The sequence below is a fragment of the Babylonia areolata genome, chromosome 16 (assembly GCF_041734735.1).
Source record: "Babylonia areolata isolate BAREFJ2019XMU chromosome 16, ASM4173473v1, whole genome shotgun sequence".
Taxonomy (NCBI): domain Eukaryota; kingdom Metazoa; phylum Mollusca; class Gastropoda; order Neogastropoda; family Buccinidae; genus Babylonia; species Babylonia areolata.
The window spans coordinates 13,780,472-13,798,150 of NC_134891.1; the positions used below are offsets into that span (position 1 = coordinate 13,780,472).

Here is a 17,679-nt window from a genome sequence, read left to right on the forward strand (position 1 = left end):
TGATATGGAAGCAGTGAAGATGGAACATTTGAAGGTCACCCTTTGCAGTACTTGATCACCAGTTGGAGATCATCTTTACTGGTGGTATTTTGCAGGGATTGTTGTCTTCAGTCACTGATTGGCCATGGTGATCTGACTATGTCAACATGTACCTCAACTTCATTTGCTGCTTCTACATCATACTGTTTACTTGGCAGAGGCCTGCAGCTGAGGCAGTGAGCAAGTTCTTTCAGGGGACTTGTTATTCCAGAGCATTGAAGTTGGGCCATTCTTATAAGCAGACTGTGACATCTTGGAGGTGTGTGTTGCAGATGTTTGGTTATAAGCAGTGGAACAAATGATCAGTCAGCATCTCGAAAGTATTCATTCCCATAAGGTACTTGTCATTTTTTTCACAAGCCCAGATACTTGCTAACAGTTCCTTTTCAATTTTACTGTATCTTTTTTTCTGATGAGGTCAGTGTACAGGAACCAGAGGCAGTGGGCTGGAGACCACCATTTTTGTCTTGCTGAAGAACTGCTCCAAGTCCATAGCTGCTTGAATAAGCATTGACAATAGTGGGTCACTCTGCACTGTAAAATGATAGTGATGAAGACTGGTGATTTTTTTCACTTCTTCAGATACTTTTTCTTGTGAAATGTTCCACTGCCACTGAGCATCTGTTTTGTGGAGGTATCATGGGCTTCACTGCTGTTGACAGATCTTTGGTGAAAATCCCCAGTTATTTGATTATGCCAAGGACATGCTTGAGTTCAGTCATGTTCTTTGATGCCTCAAGTTTGGTGATGGCATTTACCTTGGTGTCTGCCCTCAGCAATGATGACATGTCCAAAAAAATGACTCTAGACTTGAAATGGCACTCATCACGGTTCAGTCTCAGTGCAGACTTTTCTGTGCATGATAACACTTGTGACAGTCTCTTATCATGCTCTTCCTGTGTCCATCCATTCATGAAAACATCATCCATAATGACTTCACATCCAGGAAGACCACTCATTGTCTCTGACATCTTTCTCTGGAATTCTGGTCCCACATTGATACCTACAGGCACTCGCAGAAAACAATAACACCTGATGTTTTTGATGAACTTTAATGGTGCGCTATCACTGTGGTGCCAGAAACCACTGGAAACATCCAGAGTTGAAAACAACTTTGAACCAGAAAGTTTCAGTGCTGCATCTTCCAAATTTAGAAGATAAGGTAAGGTCTTTCGATGTTTTGGTTCAGTTTCTTGAAATCAACACATAGATAAATTAAATCTTCCCATACTTTTATTTTTCTAGAACGATGGGTGCGCAGTAATCAGAAGCAGTGGGATAATTGTCAGCCTGATTTGATTATATTTAGAACACAACTTACCTTTAGATACAAAATAGAATAGCATATAGCAAGTATAAAGTTTAGACTAAGTGAATTCTCTGCCAACTGGTTTTATTACAAAAACCTGCTCACTGAAAACCCCTGACTCCATTTTCTTTTCTTTTTGGATACTTGTTTTATTTAGCAAAAAGAATCGGTGACCAACAAATAATATGTATTTGCACTGTATTGTTTCAGGATTACTTGACACAATTAGCTATTTGATCACCTTCACCAACTTTGTAGCTCCCTGACGTCTCCTGTGATCATTGTAATCTGACTGTCAAATGTGTGCAACCAGTTGGGAATTGAGGTGTCATATTATAAGTGATGATCCTTTTTTTTGTTTTTACTTTTTGTCTTTTTTTGTTGGTTTTGTTTTGTTTTCTCCTTCTGTGAAAATACCTTGCAAAGTATTACCATGCTTATGTAATATGTAATTTGTCACATGAAAATGTCATGGTGATGTTGAAGAGAAAATATAATATTCATTGCAAGGGGGAAAAAAGTAATCAGAAGCAGCAGTCACCTTGATTACACCATCTCTTTCCATCCTCACTCCCAGAACGAAACAATAATGTTTAGCTGTTACAGTAAATGCAATGTTGCTTTCAGGGAAAAGGGACAAATGACAAAAAGGTTCATCAGTTTTACAGTGGGGTAAACACAAAATGAAACAAGTTATAACCCATATGAATTAAACATGATAAGTGTCATCTGGTAGAAATGACAGTTTGTGGTTGATTATGAGAATTAGAAGAAGAATGCACATTAATTAGGAAGTGATTGATGTACACTACCACTAGAGAGTGGAGAATGAAGGCAGAAGCCAGGCATTCACATCTGCAACCCTTCTTAAGCCAACAGGCAAACTGACTTTCTATTTCATGCATCACTATATGGTACAGGCATGGGTTTCTAACACAAATTATGGATTTTGACCTTGATGAAGAATTTTCTCCATTCCTGTCTCTGAGGTGAACTTCTTGTGGTCTTTTATTCAGATTTCAGTTAGAACAAACACATTTTTCCTTCTTTGTCAGATGTTTTTGCCCTCTTTTAGTTTTTGTGTTCCCCTTGCACATAATGGGTTTGATGTATTAGTGTTCAGTATGTATTGTTAATATGTACAACTGTAATTGATCCACATCTCATGGGTTTGTATTTGCAATTGAAAATTATTGTGAAATAATCAGCCATTATGATTAATCATTGTCAGTGGTTGCAGTTGTTTATGTGTTATTACACTCCATGTACTTGCTGTGTTATTCTTTACCTTTGCATGTCATGTTGGTTGGTTTGTCAAACACAAAGATGGATACTGTTTAGCAGACCAAGAAAAGGCAGTTTCTTCTGTTAGTTTGTTTTTTTCAAATGTCTCACACACTCATTGTCTGTTTACAGTCTCTACTTCCTGGTTGACAATGGTAACAAATGTCAGACATCTGAAAGCTGGTCCAGGGAAATGACCATACTTGTGTTTGTGTGGTGTGCATGATTTATTATTATTACTTTTTTTAGGGAGACAATTATGACATCAGTTATGTATATGTCCCTTTATATTGGCATCAGTGACATGTGTGTCATTTTATATCAGCATCAATGAATGATATGTATCAGCTTTAGTGAAGTATATATTATGTCTTTTAGTTTCCTGTGATCAACTGAACCAAAATGAAGAGCAAGGCTCCAGTGCCAGTCGGCAACCACCTTCACCTGGTAAGCTGGTTTTGTCAGTCTGTTTTTGCTGACAGTGTTTATAAATTTGTTGTTGTTATTAGCTTACATGTATAAACTAAGGGAGTCTATAAATTAACCATTTCTCAGTTGTGTGTGTGTGTGTGTGTGTGTGTGTGTGTGTGTGTGAATTTTTGTCTGTAACAGATTCATTTTCTCAAAAAATATTTGTCAACACCAAACATTAAATTCAACATAGAATTTTTTTTTAAAGTTCTTTCCACACAACAAAATACAGTGACAATGCATTTCCAGGAAGGGCACAAGGAATTGTGGAGAAGCAATTAATGCTTCCACAGACATTTAATGCTAACATTTTCATTTTTTACTTTTAGCAGTTTTACCTTTCAGATTGATACATTGATTTACAGCAGTCGTTAAAAATTTTTTATCTAAGATAGTTTCTGATTCTGCAGAATATGGAAGTTGCATACATAGATGCACACATATACCAGGAGCAGCAAAATTCTGCCATGGAATAAGACATCAGTCCAAAAGTACCATGGGAAATAATTTATTTTAAATCAATCTGACATCCAAAATATCAGATTTTAAGATATGACTCAAGGCATGGAAAGGCTTGTGTTTTACACTCTTGTGTGAAGGTCTTACAACATTTACATACACACAAGTAGTCATTTTGTCAGTGAAAGCAGCATGCTTAGTGACTTACTTTTGCTCTTTCCAAAGGAGACTTCTGGTTTTAGAATGGAATACTGAGAGGCAAATTTGACCTGTCTCTTGGGAAAAAAAATAGTAGTTTTCACAGATTGAGATAATAAGTAGCCATCTTTTGCCTTTTGTGCTGAAGATAGAGAAGTTCAAACGGGCTCTGATTTTACAGTCAGTGACTTTAGTAGTGTGTGCACTTCAGGTCACTGTGACTTGACTCAGGAGAAGAAGACATCATGGCTGAAATGTTGGGAGTGGAAGAAAATGTATAATCTGCTGAAAACAGCTGGACTTGTATGGAGTGACTATTGTGTATCTTACATCTGAAAATGGAGCACAGATTGATTTTTTGGCTTACATGTGAAAACAGAGTGAGCCTATGTAGTAACCCTTATTATATTGCCTTTTTAAATGTGTAAGTATGTGTATTTTAAGAAATTAATTCATGTCCTCTGGAAATACTTTGTCAACGTTAAATTTGGATTAATATAGAAGAAAAACAACAACAAAACTTCCACTCTTTCTTATTAAACCATATTTCTGGATTTTGATCATTTCATTTGATTCAATTTCAAGTTAATTTTGTTTATCCTGTGGATCCACAAGATTTTCTTGGGGTAGGGGGGGGGGGGGAGACTTGTTGGTCAGCCTTCTTGCATGGAAAGTCTGGGAATCGTTTTGCGTTCTTTAGCTACTTTTATCATTAAGGATCTGAGTGGTAAAGTCATGGAAAAGAGGGAAATATGTTAAAAGTTTGACAGATGCAAATGTATAAGTTATTATTACAATTAGAGAAATGCAGATTGAGTGTGGCCAAGATTGTCATGTACAACCCAGCTCATTTCCAATAGATCTATAAAAAAAAATTGTTTTTCTTGGTGAGCATAAAAATATAATCTAAGGCAGTTTTCACATCATCATTGGTAGTCATTCATTTGTCAAGTATCACAGATGCAAGGCCAGTAGTTTTCTTTTATGGTTTGGATACCTTACACTCAGACTGCAGGCTGCGTTGCCCTTTGTTCCTTGTGTGCAGGATCCTAAATCTAGAATGAAGATTCAAATGGAAAACATAATTTTGTCAAAAATTGTAATTGTTTTCTTGATAAGCCAGTTAAGATGCTGTGTATTTTATATAGGTATTTAAATGTTCTCTCTTTCTCCTCTTTCTCCCTTTTCTCCCTACTCCATAAACTTCCCATAACACCATGCAGCATGATTTTTCTTTTTTGTATCTCCATACTGTGTTTCTTGTCTATATGTTGGCTGTAAGGGGCCCAGTCTCTGATAAATTTCTCAAATGTATCATTTGAGAAGGGACAATATTTTTCAATTGAAAATCTCTGCTTTACAACTTTCATGAAGGCTTATGTGCTTGGAGTGGAATTCTGCATTTTGCACTTGTAAATATAGAACTTTTCTAACAAAATAATTAAGTCAATAACAGAGTCAGAGGTGAATTAATGTTTTAATCCCAGTATCACAAAAACATCTTAAAGGGTCAAGTTATTATCATTACAGTGTGTACATCTGTCTTTCAGCCATGTGGTTGCCCCAGGTCTCTGAGCATACTGACAGCTCCATAATAAATGTACCATTGATTCTTCATCATTGCCACAGTAGGTACAAAGAGGAAGATCAGCCAGTTGAGGTATCAAAAGAAATCTTCGAGTTGGTAACAGGCGATGGAGATCTCTGTACTGGAACCATCTAAGTTTATAATCTTTTGTTAATTTGAATTATTCTAAAAATATTTCCCCCCCAATTCAAAACAGAATTTGTGAAAGTCTCATGCATTTTCTCATACATGCATGCTGTTTATTTTGGTCTGTAAGGATTTTATTACATCCCATGTCTTAGGTTTATCATTGGCCTAACTGTTATTCACTTCCAGACCAGTTGTGTTCCTTTAGACTGTCAGTGCTCTAATCACACCAGTTATACATCAAGCAGTTTGTTGATATAACTGTGTATTTAGTCTGAAAGTCATCAAAACTTAAAAAGCTGCCATCATTGTCCACCAAATCTTTTATTTTAGTGATACCCCTTTCTGGCCATTCCTATAAAAGCAGCATTTTCTTTTCTTTCTTGACATATTGTATGCATTACATGCATTCTGCTAAAAATTCTTTTGTATTTTTAGGTTTCCATTTGTTGTGTAGCTTTTTATAGTGTTTGGCGACATCTAACCAGAACATGTACTTACATTTAGACATGACAATATTTGCATATTCTCCTCCAAAGGATTCAGGTTTTAAAATATCTGGGCACACACAACTGAGGATTCTGTTAGATACAGGATTAGTGTCCTGGCCAAAGATTCTTTTCGTTCAACTAATTTTCATGGCTGATACAAATGAGTAAGTATCCAACATTCTGAGCCCCCTTTTTTATGTGGACTACAAATTACTGACTTTATAACCTTAGCTCTCTTTCTACCCCAAAGAAATCTATATAAACTATTATTCAACTCATGCAAGAAGCTAGGTGGTTGATCTGTATATTTTGTTAGTAGGTGTACAAGCTTTGAAACAGCCAATGATTTTCTTAGTTATTTTTCCTTGGGGTGTAAGTTGTGGTTTTGACCATGACTTGGAGTACCAATAATTCCTTGATATCCTCTAATTTATTCTCATAATTCAGAGTAACAATATCTTCTGTCCTTGTAGAAAACAGAATGCCAAGCACCTTAACTCTCAAAATTTTTTTTTTTTTTTTCACTTTTTTTTTTTTTTTTTTGCAATGACTATGCAGCAGTTTTAAAATGCTTATAAAATGTGCAGTCATGGACCAGACTTCATGTCTGATATGTCAATGTCATCAGAATAAACATGCGAACTTGACCCTCTTCCCGCTTCCTTCCTCAACCACTGCCTTGACACACTTCTTCCACACATCACTACTGTTATTAACAACTCTCTTCTGTCTGGCTCCTTTCCCATTGTGTTTAAGTCTGCTATCTTATGGCCACTGCTCAAAACGTCCAGTCTCGATCCAGACTCACTAAAGAATTACAGGCCAGTTTCTAATCTTCCCTTTAATTACACATACTTAACTGTGACCCACTAGTGCAGACTCCAGCAGGGGTCTGACATTCCTGTCCTGTGCAAACTACTATCCGCCTATGTGGAGAAAACGAAAGTAGTTACGGCCGATAACCCCCTGGAAGTAGGTAACCTCCCCTGTGCCCCCCCAATTAGCACCCTCTTTTTCCAGCAGCCATCTCAACTCCAGTTCCTGTGCTCTTCATATGGCTAAGTTTCTTTGTATTTCTATCTGTCTATTGATTCTTTGGCATTCTTGTTTTTTGTCCAATTATGTCGTCAGCCAGGTTGCAAAATTATGTGATTGAATTGGGCGATCAGGCTAAAATTAAGGTGTGATCGCAATCGATTTGCGGACACTCTGGGCCCTCTGCTTCTGGCTCTCTCAACAGCGCCAACCCACCGCCTCCTCCACTTCCTCCGCTCCCTCCGGTCGACTCCAGACCCCCACCACCTCCTACGCCTCCTTCGGTGACTTCTAGAGGCTTGTTACCCCAAACTCAGGTCAGTGGTGCCATTGATGCTATTCTTTTCGATCCGCGAACGGACTCAATACGATCCGCGTTTTCTTGGCTCTGCCAGTCGGCAGTGCCCGAGTCGACCTCCTCTATCTCTTTGCCCATGCCCTCAGTCTCAACAGTGGAATGTGCCACAATCCCTTTGGGAAAACAACACCATATGCTTGCTCTGGATTCACACGCTATACCGGGCCCTATGTGCATTGCGTCCGTGGCAGCAGCCTTGACATCGGATCACACGCTCCCCACGCGGCATGCCTCTACCGTCTCAGATCCAGTAGCGACCGAGATGAATAGGGATGCCCTCCCCATGTGTAGGGAGGAAAGTGGACCACAAGGGGACACGCTCGCCCATACGCATGCACCCTCCCCGTTGTCCCAAGCACCCGATCCAAGGGGGGCAACTCCTGCTTCGGCACCCTTACCAGTGACCACCGCAGTTACTGCCCTTGCACCGGCACTGCCCCTTCCCTACAGTGCGAGTGTGTGCACAGCCCCTACAAGCTATGCGGTGCTGACCCCATCTGCCATACTGCTGGTTGCTGCTGTTTCCCATCCACTAATGGTGTCTCAGCAAGCTGCTCAACCAAACAACCAGCAACTCATTGTTAACTTGCTGCAGCAATTATCCACCACTCTGCTTCCTGGTGCCACACATTCTGCTACTACTGCTTCTTCTCCTGCTGCAGCAAATCTGCTTCCACCCTCCACAACCACCTCCCAGCACACCAGTCACGTGCTCAGCACACAGCCTGACCCGTCATCCTATGCCATAGAAGAGACATTTTCTGATGGGGACACTGATACAGAGGAACCACCTTCAGAAGATAATCAGCTGGTTTCCTTGCAAGAAGCACTAGCCCTCCTAGCTTCCTACACTCCAGGTAGGGTGGAGACAATTTGCGCACCGGGCACGCCTCAAACCTGCGGCGCTATGGAGATTATGGGCATCCACAGATCCTCCCATGGCCCTCACTATGCTCTTACAGTCGACCATAGCAGTTGAGGCCCTGAACACACTGGCACGCATCAGGGGCCAACCCATCAGCGATGTCCCCTTTGACTCTGTCCCAAATTTTCCAGCCGCAGTGGGTCGAGGGAAATTCATGAAAACTGCCCCGACCTACTTCAAAACCCCCACTTTTAGCTCCAGGTCCTATCCCTCAAAGACCCCTGCCTCTTTCTCAGGAGGACCTCCTACTCCTCCCACAGAACTTGCGTGACAGTCGCACAGTAGCATTGCCTGACAGATTCCTCATGGATCTGGAGGAAGCTGTCAGAGCTTCTTTAGAATCGACTGCCACCATGGACAGCTTCCTTGCGGGCCTTGCCAGCATCCTTATGCAAACCCCCACTGAGCAACCAGCCAGCCTCGATATCACCATTTTCTCCCCTTTCGTCCAGCAGATCAGCCAGCTTCTCACGCGTTCTGCGGACAATCACAGGCCTATATGAACATCATTTTGGCCAGGAGGGATGCTGTGCTCGAATGCTCCCCATGCGTGCGCTCTCTGCCAGAACATGCTTCCCTCAGAGCACTTCCCCCCACCGACAGTTCCCTCTTTGGTCAGGGCTCCCCCACTGCGGCCATAAAATGCCATGCAGACTTGCGTAGGGACTTTGCCCTTGGCGCGGGCCTTCTCCACACTTTGGCACACTTGCGGCATGCTCTGCAACAACAACCCTGCACCTTCCGGCGCGTCAGTGTAGCCACCGTCAGGCCATGCTTACATCAGTATTCCCCCTCAAACGCCAGATTGCAACCCAGGGGGCAACCCAGGGCATACAGGCATCGGCTGTACACATTTCAGCCTCCACACAGGCCAACAGCCACCTCCAGACCAGCCCACCCCCAGTGACTCACCCCCGCCCTTAACCCACTACTCGTGCACCAGCAGCCGGCAGGCAGCCTATCCAGGCACATGCCAGCTTGGCTATCTCTCCCAGCTTGCAAGTGGGTCCTCCAGGTGATAGGGTCAGGGTTTCATCTGCCTTGGATCTCTTCCAAAGCACCTCTCACTCTCTCTCCTCCTCCCTTCCCACCCCTACAGGGCGACACAGCCCGCTCAGCCCTGCGGGATGAAATCCTTTCTCTTCTCCACAAAGAGGCCATACAGGAAGCTCCTCCTCTGTCATCAGGCTTCTTTGGCCACATCTTTGTCGTCCCCAAAGCCTCCGGCGGAGGGCGGCCGGTTTTAGACCTTTCTCCTCTAAACAAGGTTCTCCAGTACAAACCATTCCGCATGGAAACACCCGTGTCAATTAGGAACTCGATCAGGCAAGGCGACTGGGCAGTCTCCATTGACCTCACGGGCACATACTTCCATATCCTGATTTCACCCCAGGGACCGCAAGTGGCTCCGCTTCTCATGGGACGGCAAGTCCTTCCAGTTCAGAGCCCTTCAATTCGGCCTTGCGCCAGCCCCGTGGGTCTTCACCAGGGTGGTCAGGGAACTATGCCTAGCACTCAGGAGCAAGGGCATATGCCTGAGGGTCTACCTAGATGACTGGTTGATCTTAGCGGAGAGCAGGGCCCTATGCCAGCATCACCTGAACCTTGTCAGGAACCAGTGCCAATCACTGGGCTTTCTCATGAACGCAGAAAAGTCGGAACTGGAGCCCTCTCAGCAGTTCAGATTCCTGGGTATGGGGATCAATTTGATATAAGTGACCATACGTCCGGCCATGCCTCACCTCCACAGGCTACACAGCCTCCTCTCAGCTATCACAGGCAACCTCTGCATCTGCCAGGGAACTTGCCTCTCTGCTAGGCTTCATGGAGTCCCTCGCTGCACTAGTTCCGCTAGGGAGACTACACAAACGTCCATTTCAGTGACACTTCCAGGACAGGTGGTCCCAAGTCTTCACAGACATGGGACACCTGTATACCTCTGGGCACATGGTTCTCACAGTTGACCCAGCGATGGATGGACATGCAGTGGCTCAAAGCCAGGGTTCCGATCTTGAACCTAACACCAGATGCAGAACTGTACACAGATGGTTCCAACATGGGCTGGGGTGCCCACATGGAGAACCACACAGCGTCGGGGACTTGGACCCCACAACAGCAGTTGTGGCACATCAGCAAGCTGGAGCTGGAGGCAGTCTTCCTGGCCCTCCAGCACTTCCTCCCCCAGGTCGATCATGCTTTGCACAGACAACACAATGGTAGCGTGTTATCTAAACAAACAGGGGGGGCACACTCACACCAGCTGTCCCTGTGTGTGGAGACAGTCCTCCTCTGGTGTCAAGAGCACAACATCCGCCTAACAGCACGACATGTCCCAGGCAAGCTCAACATTCTCGCAGATTACCTCAGCAGATCCCACACCGTACTCCAAACAGAGTGGACCCTGTCACACTTGACACTTCAACCGATCTGGGACCATTGGCACAAACCACATGTGGATCTCTAAGCCACAAGATTCAACTTCCGCATTCCAACATACGTCGCCCCAGTCCCAGACCCAGAGCCCTGGACCATAGACGCTCTATCGATCAGCTGGTCCAACCTCTCGGGGTACGCCTTCCCTCCAGTTCCCATCATGGGAAAAGTCCTCAGAAAGGCAAGGCTGGAGAGTGCTGCCATGATTCTCATCGCACCACGCTGGCCAGCACAGCCGTGGTTCCCCGACCTGCTCCACCTCACTCACGTTCCCCCACTCCGCCTTCACATTGGCAGACACTCTATAGTCCAGCCCCACTCAGGCATCCCTCACGGAAACCCAGAGGTCCTCAACCTGCACGCCTGGCTACTGTGCGGGAATCTCTGTCAGTACTAGGCGCCTCCGATGACACGACTGACCTTGTCTGCAGGTCACATCACAAAGGCACTCAAGGCGTTTACTCTGCACACTGGAACCGCTGGCTCTCCCGTTGCTCAACCCACTCAGTCAATCCCACACACTCATTCAGTATGGATCTCGCCAACTTTCTTGCCTTCCTCACCTCTCCAAAGGCCTCTCTGCCTCCGCGGTATGTGTCCATTGTGCTGCAATCAGCTCCACTCTTTGGCAACTGGGCGGGCCCTCTTTCTGAGATAAACCCTGCTCAGGGCACTGGTCCGATGGGCTTCCCTCAGACACACACATAAATCCCTTTGGACCCCTTCATGGGACCTTTTTCTGGTCCTACAATACCTCCACAAGGCTCCCTTCGAACCCCTTGCTATAGCTCTTTTCAGGCAGCTCTCCATGAAAACACTCTTTCTCATCTCACTAGCCTCAGGTAGGCAGTGTAGTGAGGTACATGCCCTCAGCGGCATCACACAAGATATAGCCTTTGAGCCGGATGGATCTATCTCGCTCAGATTCCTCCCCAAATTTCTTGTCAAAAATCAAACTCCCAGTACACCCTCTCCCATACTTTTCATCAAACCTCTCTCTTTTATACTGGTCCCTGACGACGAGGACAGATTCCTCTGCCCGGTCCCTCCCGAAACCTGGAGGGGGTCAGGCTGGTGTTCTCCTGACCCACTCCCGGGAGGGTCACTACCTTGTCGTGGTCGGGAGGCTTAGTGGCCAGTGATCGAGCGAGCTATGTCGGCGGGGGCATCAGTGCTTCTTGGGGTTTGGTGCTCTGGTCCCAGGTCTTAATTGACAGCCTACATAGCCATCGTAGCTGTTAGGGCTGAATAAGTGGTGGTTTTGTACTGATGCCCCTGATAGGGCTTCCCATGCCGAACAGGTCGTGAGTGAGGCCCAAACTAAACGTGACCCACTGTCCCTTTCGCTATTCTTTGTTCTTCTTTTTACCGCCTCTTTTCTGTCCTCAGCTCCCCATCAAGCCTTCTTTTCCACATTCTTTTTTTCTCTGCGGCCTTCTTTAGGCCCGCCGTGTTTGCCGTGCGGCGCGACCTGTGATGGAGGGGAATGAGATCCTGGGGATTGAGAGAGCACGCTGCTGTCAACACATCCCTTTGGCTCGGACCTCTCCTAAGACAGGCGGCACACATTGGCCCGTGTGTGTCAATCGGCTACCCCTTCGTGGGGCTGGGTCAAGACTGGCAGTTTAGTGGCTGACGAAGGTAACCCCCGTAGTGCTCGGCTCTCTGTCCCCGGGAGTTGGGCATGATCGGGGGGGAGCACGTTGGAGCTGGGCTGCTGGTTGTATATCCCTCCCGAAACCTGGAAGGGGTCAAGCTGGTGTTCCCTTGACCCTGGCCCCTAAGTTGGACCCCATGGTGGGTGGGTAAGGGAGGGATGAATTCACATTTTTCTTTCAACATGAATCCTAAACAAACACCCCCCCCCCCAAACTCGGAAAAAGACGACGACAGGGAACGGACGACTCAGACTCTGAGTCGGAGGTCATTGAGACCTCTGGTTTTTGGCCATCGTGGCTAGTGATGGAGGGCGCTGATGACGACAAGCCCTTGTCGGCTCTCAGCCCCTTCGCTGTCCAGAAGGGCTTTCAGTGTCTGGCAGGATCGCTCAGATCCATCAAGAGGCTGAGGAGCGGAGCGTTTTTAGTGCAGACAGAATCCAAAAGACAGACACAGCCCCTTCTCAAGGCGACCACTTTCGTGGATAGGGCGGTGAAGATTTCCCCTCACAAAGGTCTCAACTGCTCAAAGGGAGTCATCAGATGCCCGGAGTTGAAAGGTGTGTCTGAGGCCGAGATCAAGAGCGAGCTGTCCTCTCAGGGAGTGACCGATGTGTACAGGGTGACGGTGAGGAAGGGGTTGGACAGAGTCCCGACCAACACTTTCTTCCTCACCTTCTGCTGCCTGGATGTCCCCAAGCTAGTTAATGTCAGCCTGTACGTACCGTCCCCTCTGAGATGCTTTAAGTGTCAGAAATTCGGACACGTGAGAGACCGATGTAAGGAGGAAGAGGCGTGTGGCACCTGTTCGAAGGCGGCGCACCAGGGCGATTGCGTCAGTGCAGCCCTGTGTGCGAACTGCGGAGGTGGCCACCCGTCCTCATCGAAGGACTGCCCCGCCTGGAAAAAAGAAAAACAAATCCAGAAAGTCAAGACAGAACAGAAAATTTCCTTCTTTGAGGCAAGGAAACAGGTGGAGGCCGCGTCGCCTAAGGCGTCGTATGCCTCTGTCGTCAGATCCAGGACGGTGGACGTCGCGGTCCAGACGACGTCCACAGGAACGCAGACGGACGACTTAACCGCCTCGTCGGAACCGTTGGCCTTGGGTGGAGGCGCTGTGTCCACCCCTTCCCATCCTGCGCGGCAGTCCTCAGGGGCTGCTGGGTGGGAGAGAAAAGCCTCGGGCGGAGGCACGTTGTCCGCCTTCCGCCCCACCCCACCCCCCGGCCCCCCTCGCCCCGCCTCTCGTCTGCCTGGCCCTCGGGCTGGCGGAAGTGGCCGGAAGCCCCCCGCACCTCCAAAACTCAAGGAGGGGAGGGTTGCGGCCACGGCGGGATCGGGAGGGGCCGAGGTGGTGGATATTCCGACCCGGTCGGAACCCGAAAAATTTATGTCAAAAAACAAATACTCCATCCTGGCGGACCTTGAGCCACCGCAAGTGGAGGAGCAGGGGGTAGCGATGGAATAGGCTGCTGCTTTATTTTTTTTTTAAAAACCTTTTTAATGGCAGTGATCCACTGGAATATCCAGGGATTCTATGCCAACTTCCAAGAACTCCAGCTGCTTTGTCGTGCTTTGAAACCTTCAGTGCTGGCACTGCAGGAGACTCTGCAAAGAGATGGCAAGGTTTTATCTCTCTCTGGTTTTAACTCCGTTTTTAAACCCGCTCAACCGAAGCAAGAGGGGTTGACGGGAGGTGTCGCTCTTTTTATTCGAAAGTCCCTTTTATACAGTACAGTTCTTTTAAGCACCCCTTTACAGGCGGTGGCAGTCAGAGTCACGCTTGAGAAAACCATCACTGTCTGCTCTCTCTACCTTCCCCCTTCCGTCCGTGTTCTGAGGCAGGACCTCATGAACCTGGTCGACCAGCTCCCACGTCCGTTTTTACTGTTGGGCGACTTCAACGGACACTCCCCGCTCTGGGGAAGTGAGATGACATCAGCCCGAGGTCTTCTCTTAGAAAACCTTCTCTCTGACATGGACTTGTGCTGTCTTAACGACAAGTCTCCCACTTACCTGCATCTGTCCTCTGGAAAGCTCTCGTGTTTAGATCTGTCGGTCTGCGATCCATCGTTGGTCCTGGACTACGAGTGGAAAGTGCACGACGATCTGCACGGGAGTGACCACTTTCCTGTCGTCCTCCGCCCCACAGATGGAGAAGGTGACTCTCTGCCTGACCGCCTGTACTACGACAAAGCAGACTGGAGTTTTTTTACCACCAAGATAAGAGCGGAGCTGCAGGAAGAAACAGTATTGAAAAGCAAGGACCCTGCTGACACTCTGACTTGGATCGTTTTAGATTGCGCCAAAGCAGCAGTCCCATCGTCTACCTCCAAGCCTCAGGTCCCTAGAACGCCCTGGTTTAACGCGGAATGTCGGGAGGCCCGCAAGTCTCGGAAGAGAGCGCAGCAACGCGTCTTTCGGAGACCGGAGACCGATAGCGTTCGAACCCATCAACAGCTGAGGGCGAAAGCCAGGTATGTTTTTAAAAAGAGCCAGAGGAAGTCATGGAGAGATTTCTGCTCTTCCTTAACCTCCAACACACCCAAGAAGAAAGTGTGGAGGGTTTTAAAAAGAATTAAGGGCAAAAACGCATGCCCGACCTTCCACCATCTTAAACTTTCAGACGCTCTGGTCACAGAGAAGAAAGCAGTTGCCAATTTGCTTGCCTCCACAATAGAACAGAACTCGAGATCTGCTGACAAATCTGCTTGGTTTCTTAAAACCAAAAACCTGTCAGAAAAAACACCATGTAACTTCTTTTCCGACAACACAGAGAATTACAACCTTCCTTTCACAATGAACGAACTTAAATCTGCCCTTCAGACCTGTACGGATTCCTGTCCAGGAATGGACGAGGTCCATTATAAACTCCTAAAGCACCTTCCCCAAACCTGTCTGGACACCCTGCTTAAAGTTTATAACCACATCTGGGTCACAGGCTTCTTTCCACCCTCCTGGCGGAAAGCCCTCATAATCCCGCTGCCGAAACCGGGAAAAGACCCCTCGAACCCCTCCAACTACCGCCCAATTGCACTGACCAGCTGCGTCTGCAAACTGATGGAGAAGATGGTCAACGGTAGACTGATGTGGAAACTAGAGACCGACGGCCTTCTGGCGAAAGAACAGTGCGGTTTCCGCAAGCATCGCTCTACCGTTGACCATCTGGTTCGTCTGGAAACCACGATAAGAAATGCTTTCGTCAACAAACAACATGTGGTGGCCATATTTTTTTACCTGGAGAAAGCTTACAATACCACGTGGAAATTTGGTATTCTTTCCGACTTGCACAAGCTCGGCTTCCGAGGACACCTGCCTCAGTTTATCCACAATTTTTTACAAGACAGACAATTCCAGGTGAGAGTCGGCACCACCCTGTCCGACATTCACGAGCAGGAGCTGGGTGTCCCGCAGGGGAGCATCCTGTTGCCGGCTCTGTTCAGCATCAAAATTAATGACATCGTTCAATCCGTTCAGAAAGGATCGGACAGTTCGCTGTTCGTGGATGATTTTGCCTTATATGCAACCGGCAGCACGTACGCCAGCATCCAGCGACGGCTTCAGCTCTGCGTCAACAAAATCCAGTGTTGGGCAGAGGAGAATGGCTTCACATTTTCGTCCTCCAAAACTGAATGCATCCACTTTCATAATTTTCGCCAATTCTATCAGGACCCTGAAATCCGTCTGGGAACATCCACCATCCCGGCGGTCAAGGAAGCCAGATTTCTAGGGGTCGTCTTCGATCAGAAGCTGAATTTTCTCAGCCACATTAAACAGCTGAAAATATCTTGCCTAAAAGCCCTGAACATCATCCGAGTTGTGGCACACACGAACTGGGGTGCTGATAAGAGGACTCTCTTGCACCTCTACAGAGCCCTGGTCCGGTCCAAACTGGATTATGGAAGTGTTGTATACGGCTCGGCCAGACCGTCCTACCTGAAACTGTTGGACCCTGTACACCACCAAGGGCTCCGTCTCAGCTTAGGTGCTTTCCGCACCACCCCTGTGCACAGCCTGTACGCAGAGGCGGGGGAACCGCCTCTTTCCAACCGCAGACTGAAGCTGACCCTGAACTATTATTTGAAATTGTTTTCGGAACCTACAAACCCTGCTTACGACGCTGTATTCAACAACCCTTTCGATAAGAAATTTACAGACAACCCAAACTGCATACCTCCTCTCGGACTCCGCATTCAGCCGCACTTGGAAAATGCCGATCTGGATGTCGGTGGCATCTCAGATTTCTCTAAGTTCCCTGACAGCCCCCCGTGGACCTTTACAACACCTGAGGTCCGATTCGATCTGGCCTCGTACCGTAAGGACACCACCAGTTCTCTGGCCTACAGAACCTACTTTTCGGAACTGTGCCACAAATTCCCCACTTTTCAAGGCATCTTCACTGACGGTTCCAAGTCAGAGGACGGAGTCGCCGCATCTGCGTTCTGTCCCGCCTTTCCTGACCGGCCCTCAACAGAACACATCCTGTCTGACAGCTCGGTATACACCGCGGAACTGACCGCACTGGTCCTGGGGTTAAAAATGGTTCTCTCTTCCAAACAGAAGAGATTCATGATCTTTTCCGACTCCTTATCAGCCCTGGAGGCGATCGCCTGCAGGAATATAACTCATCCCAAACTGCTGGAATTTTATGAAACTTTTACTCTCGCAACGAAGAAAGGATACGAGGTTGTGTTGGCCTGGGTTCCCGGACATGTTGGCATTTGTGGTAACGAAAGGGCGGACCTGCTGGCCAGGAACGCTGTAAAGAAAGAATTGTCCAGATCCTTGGTACCCTATACAGACATGAAGCGGAAGGTCAATACTTACGTTAAGGATCTTTGGCAAGAGAAGTGGAACACCCAGACGGACAACAAGCTCTTCCAGATCCGTCCGGACCTAAAAGAGACCCTCCCTTCAGGGGTGAAGAACAGAAAGGAGGAATCTGTGCTGTGCAGACTGCGTACGGGGCACACTTTTTTTTACTCATTCTTACTTGTTGAAGGGGGAGGAGGCCCCTCGATCCGTTTCCTGTGACGAGCCTCTCACCGTGAAACACGTGCTCCTTGACTGTTGGGATCTGCATGACGTTAAATGCAGACATTACACGGCGGTTTCTTTGAAGACTTTGTTTCGTGATGTCCCTCCGTGGGCGCTGATGGACTTCTTAAAAGAAGTGAACCTTTTTAACCAGATTTGAAGGTTTTAAACTATGGAAATTTTTTTTTTAACTTTGGAGTGGAAAGTTTGAAGTGGTGACTCGTTTTAATTGTTGGTTTGTTTTTTTGTTGTTTTTTTTTCTAGCCTT

The 17,679-nt window shown here is 46.8% G+C and overlaps 1 protein-coding gene across 1 annotated transcript in view; it reads left to right on the forward strand.

The window, feature by feature from the left end:
• LOC143290762 (uncharacterized) overlaps positions 1-17,679 on the forward strand; it is a 120,732-nt gene that overhangs the window by 48,952 nt on the left and 54,101 nt on the right. The window contains exon 7 of the mRNA XM_076600274.1: positions 3,011-3,079. Within this exon, the coding sequence (XP_076456389.1) occupies positions 3,011-3,079 (69 nt within the window). The remainder of the gene's footprint in view (positions 1-3,010; positions 3,080-17,679) is intronic.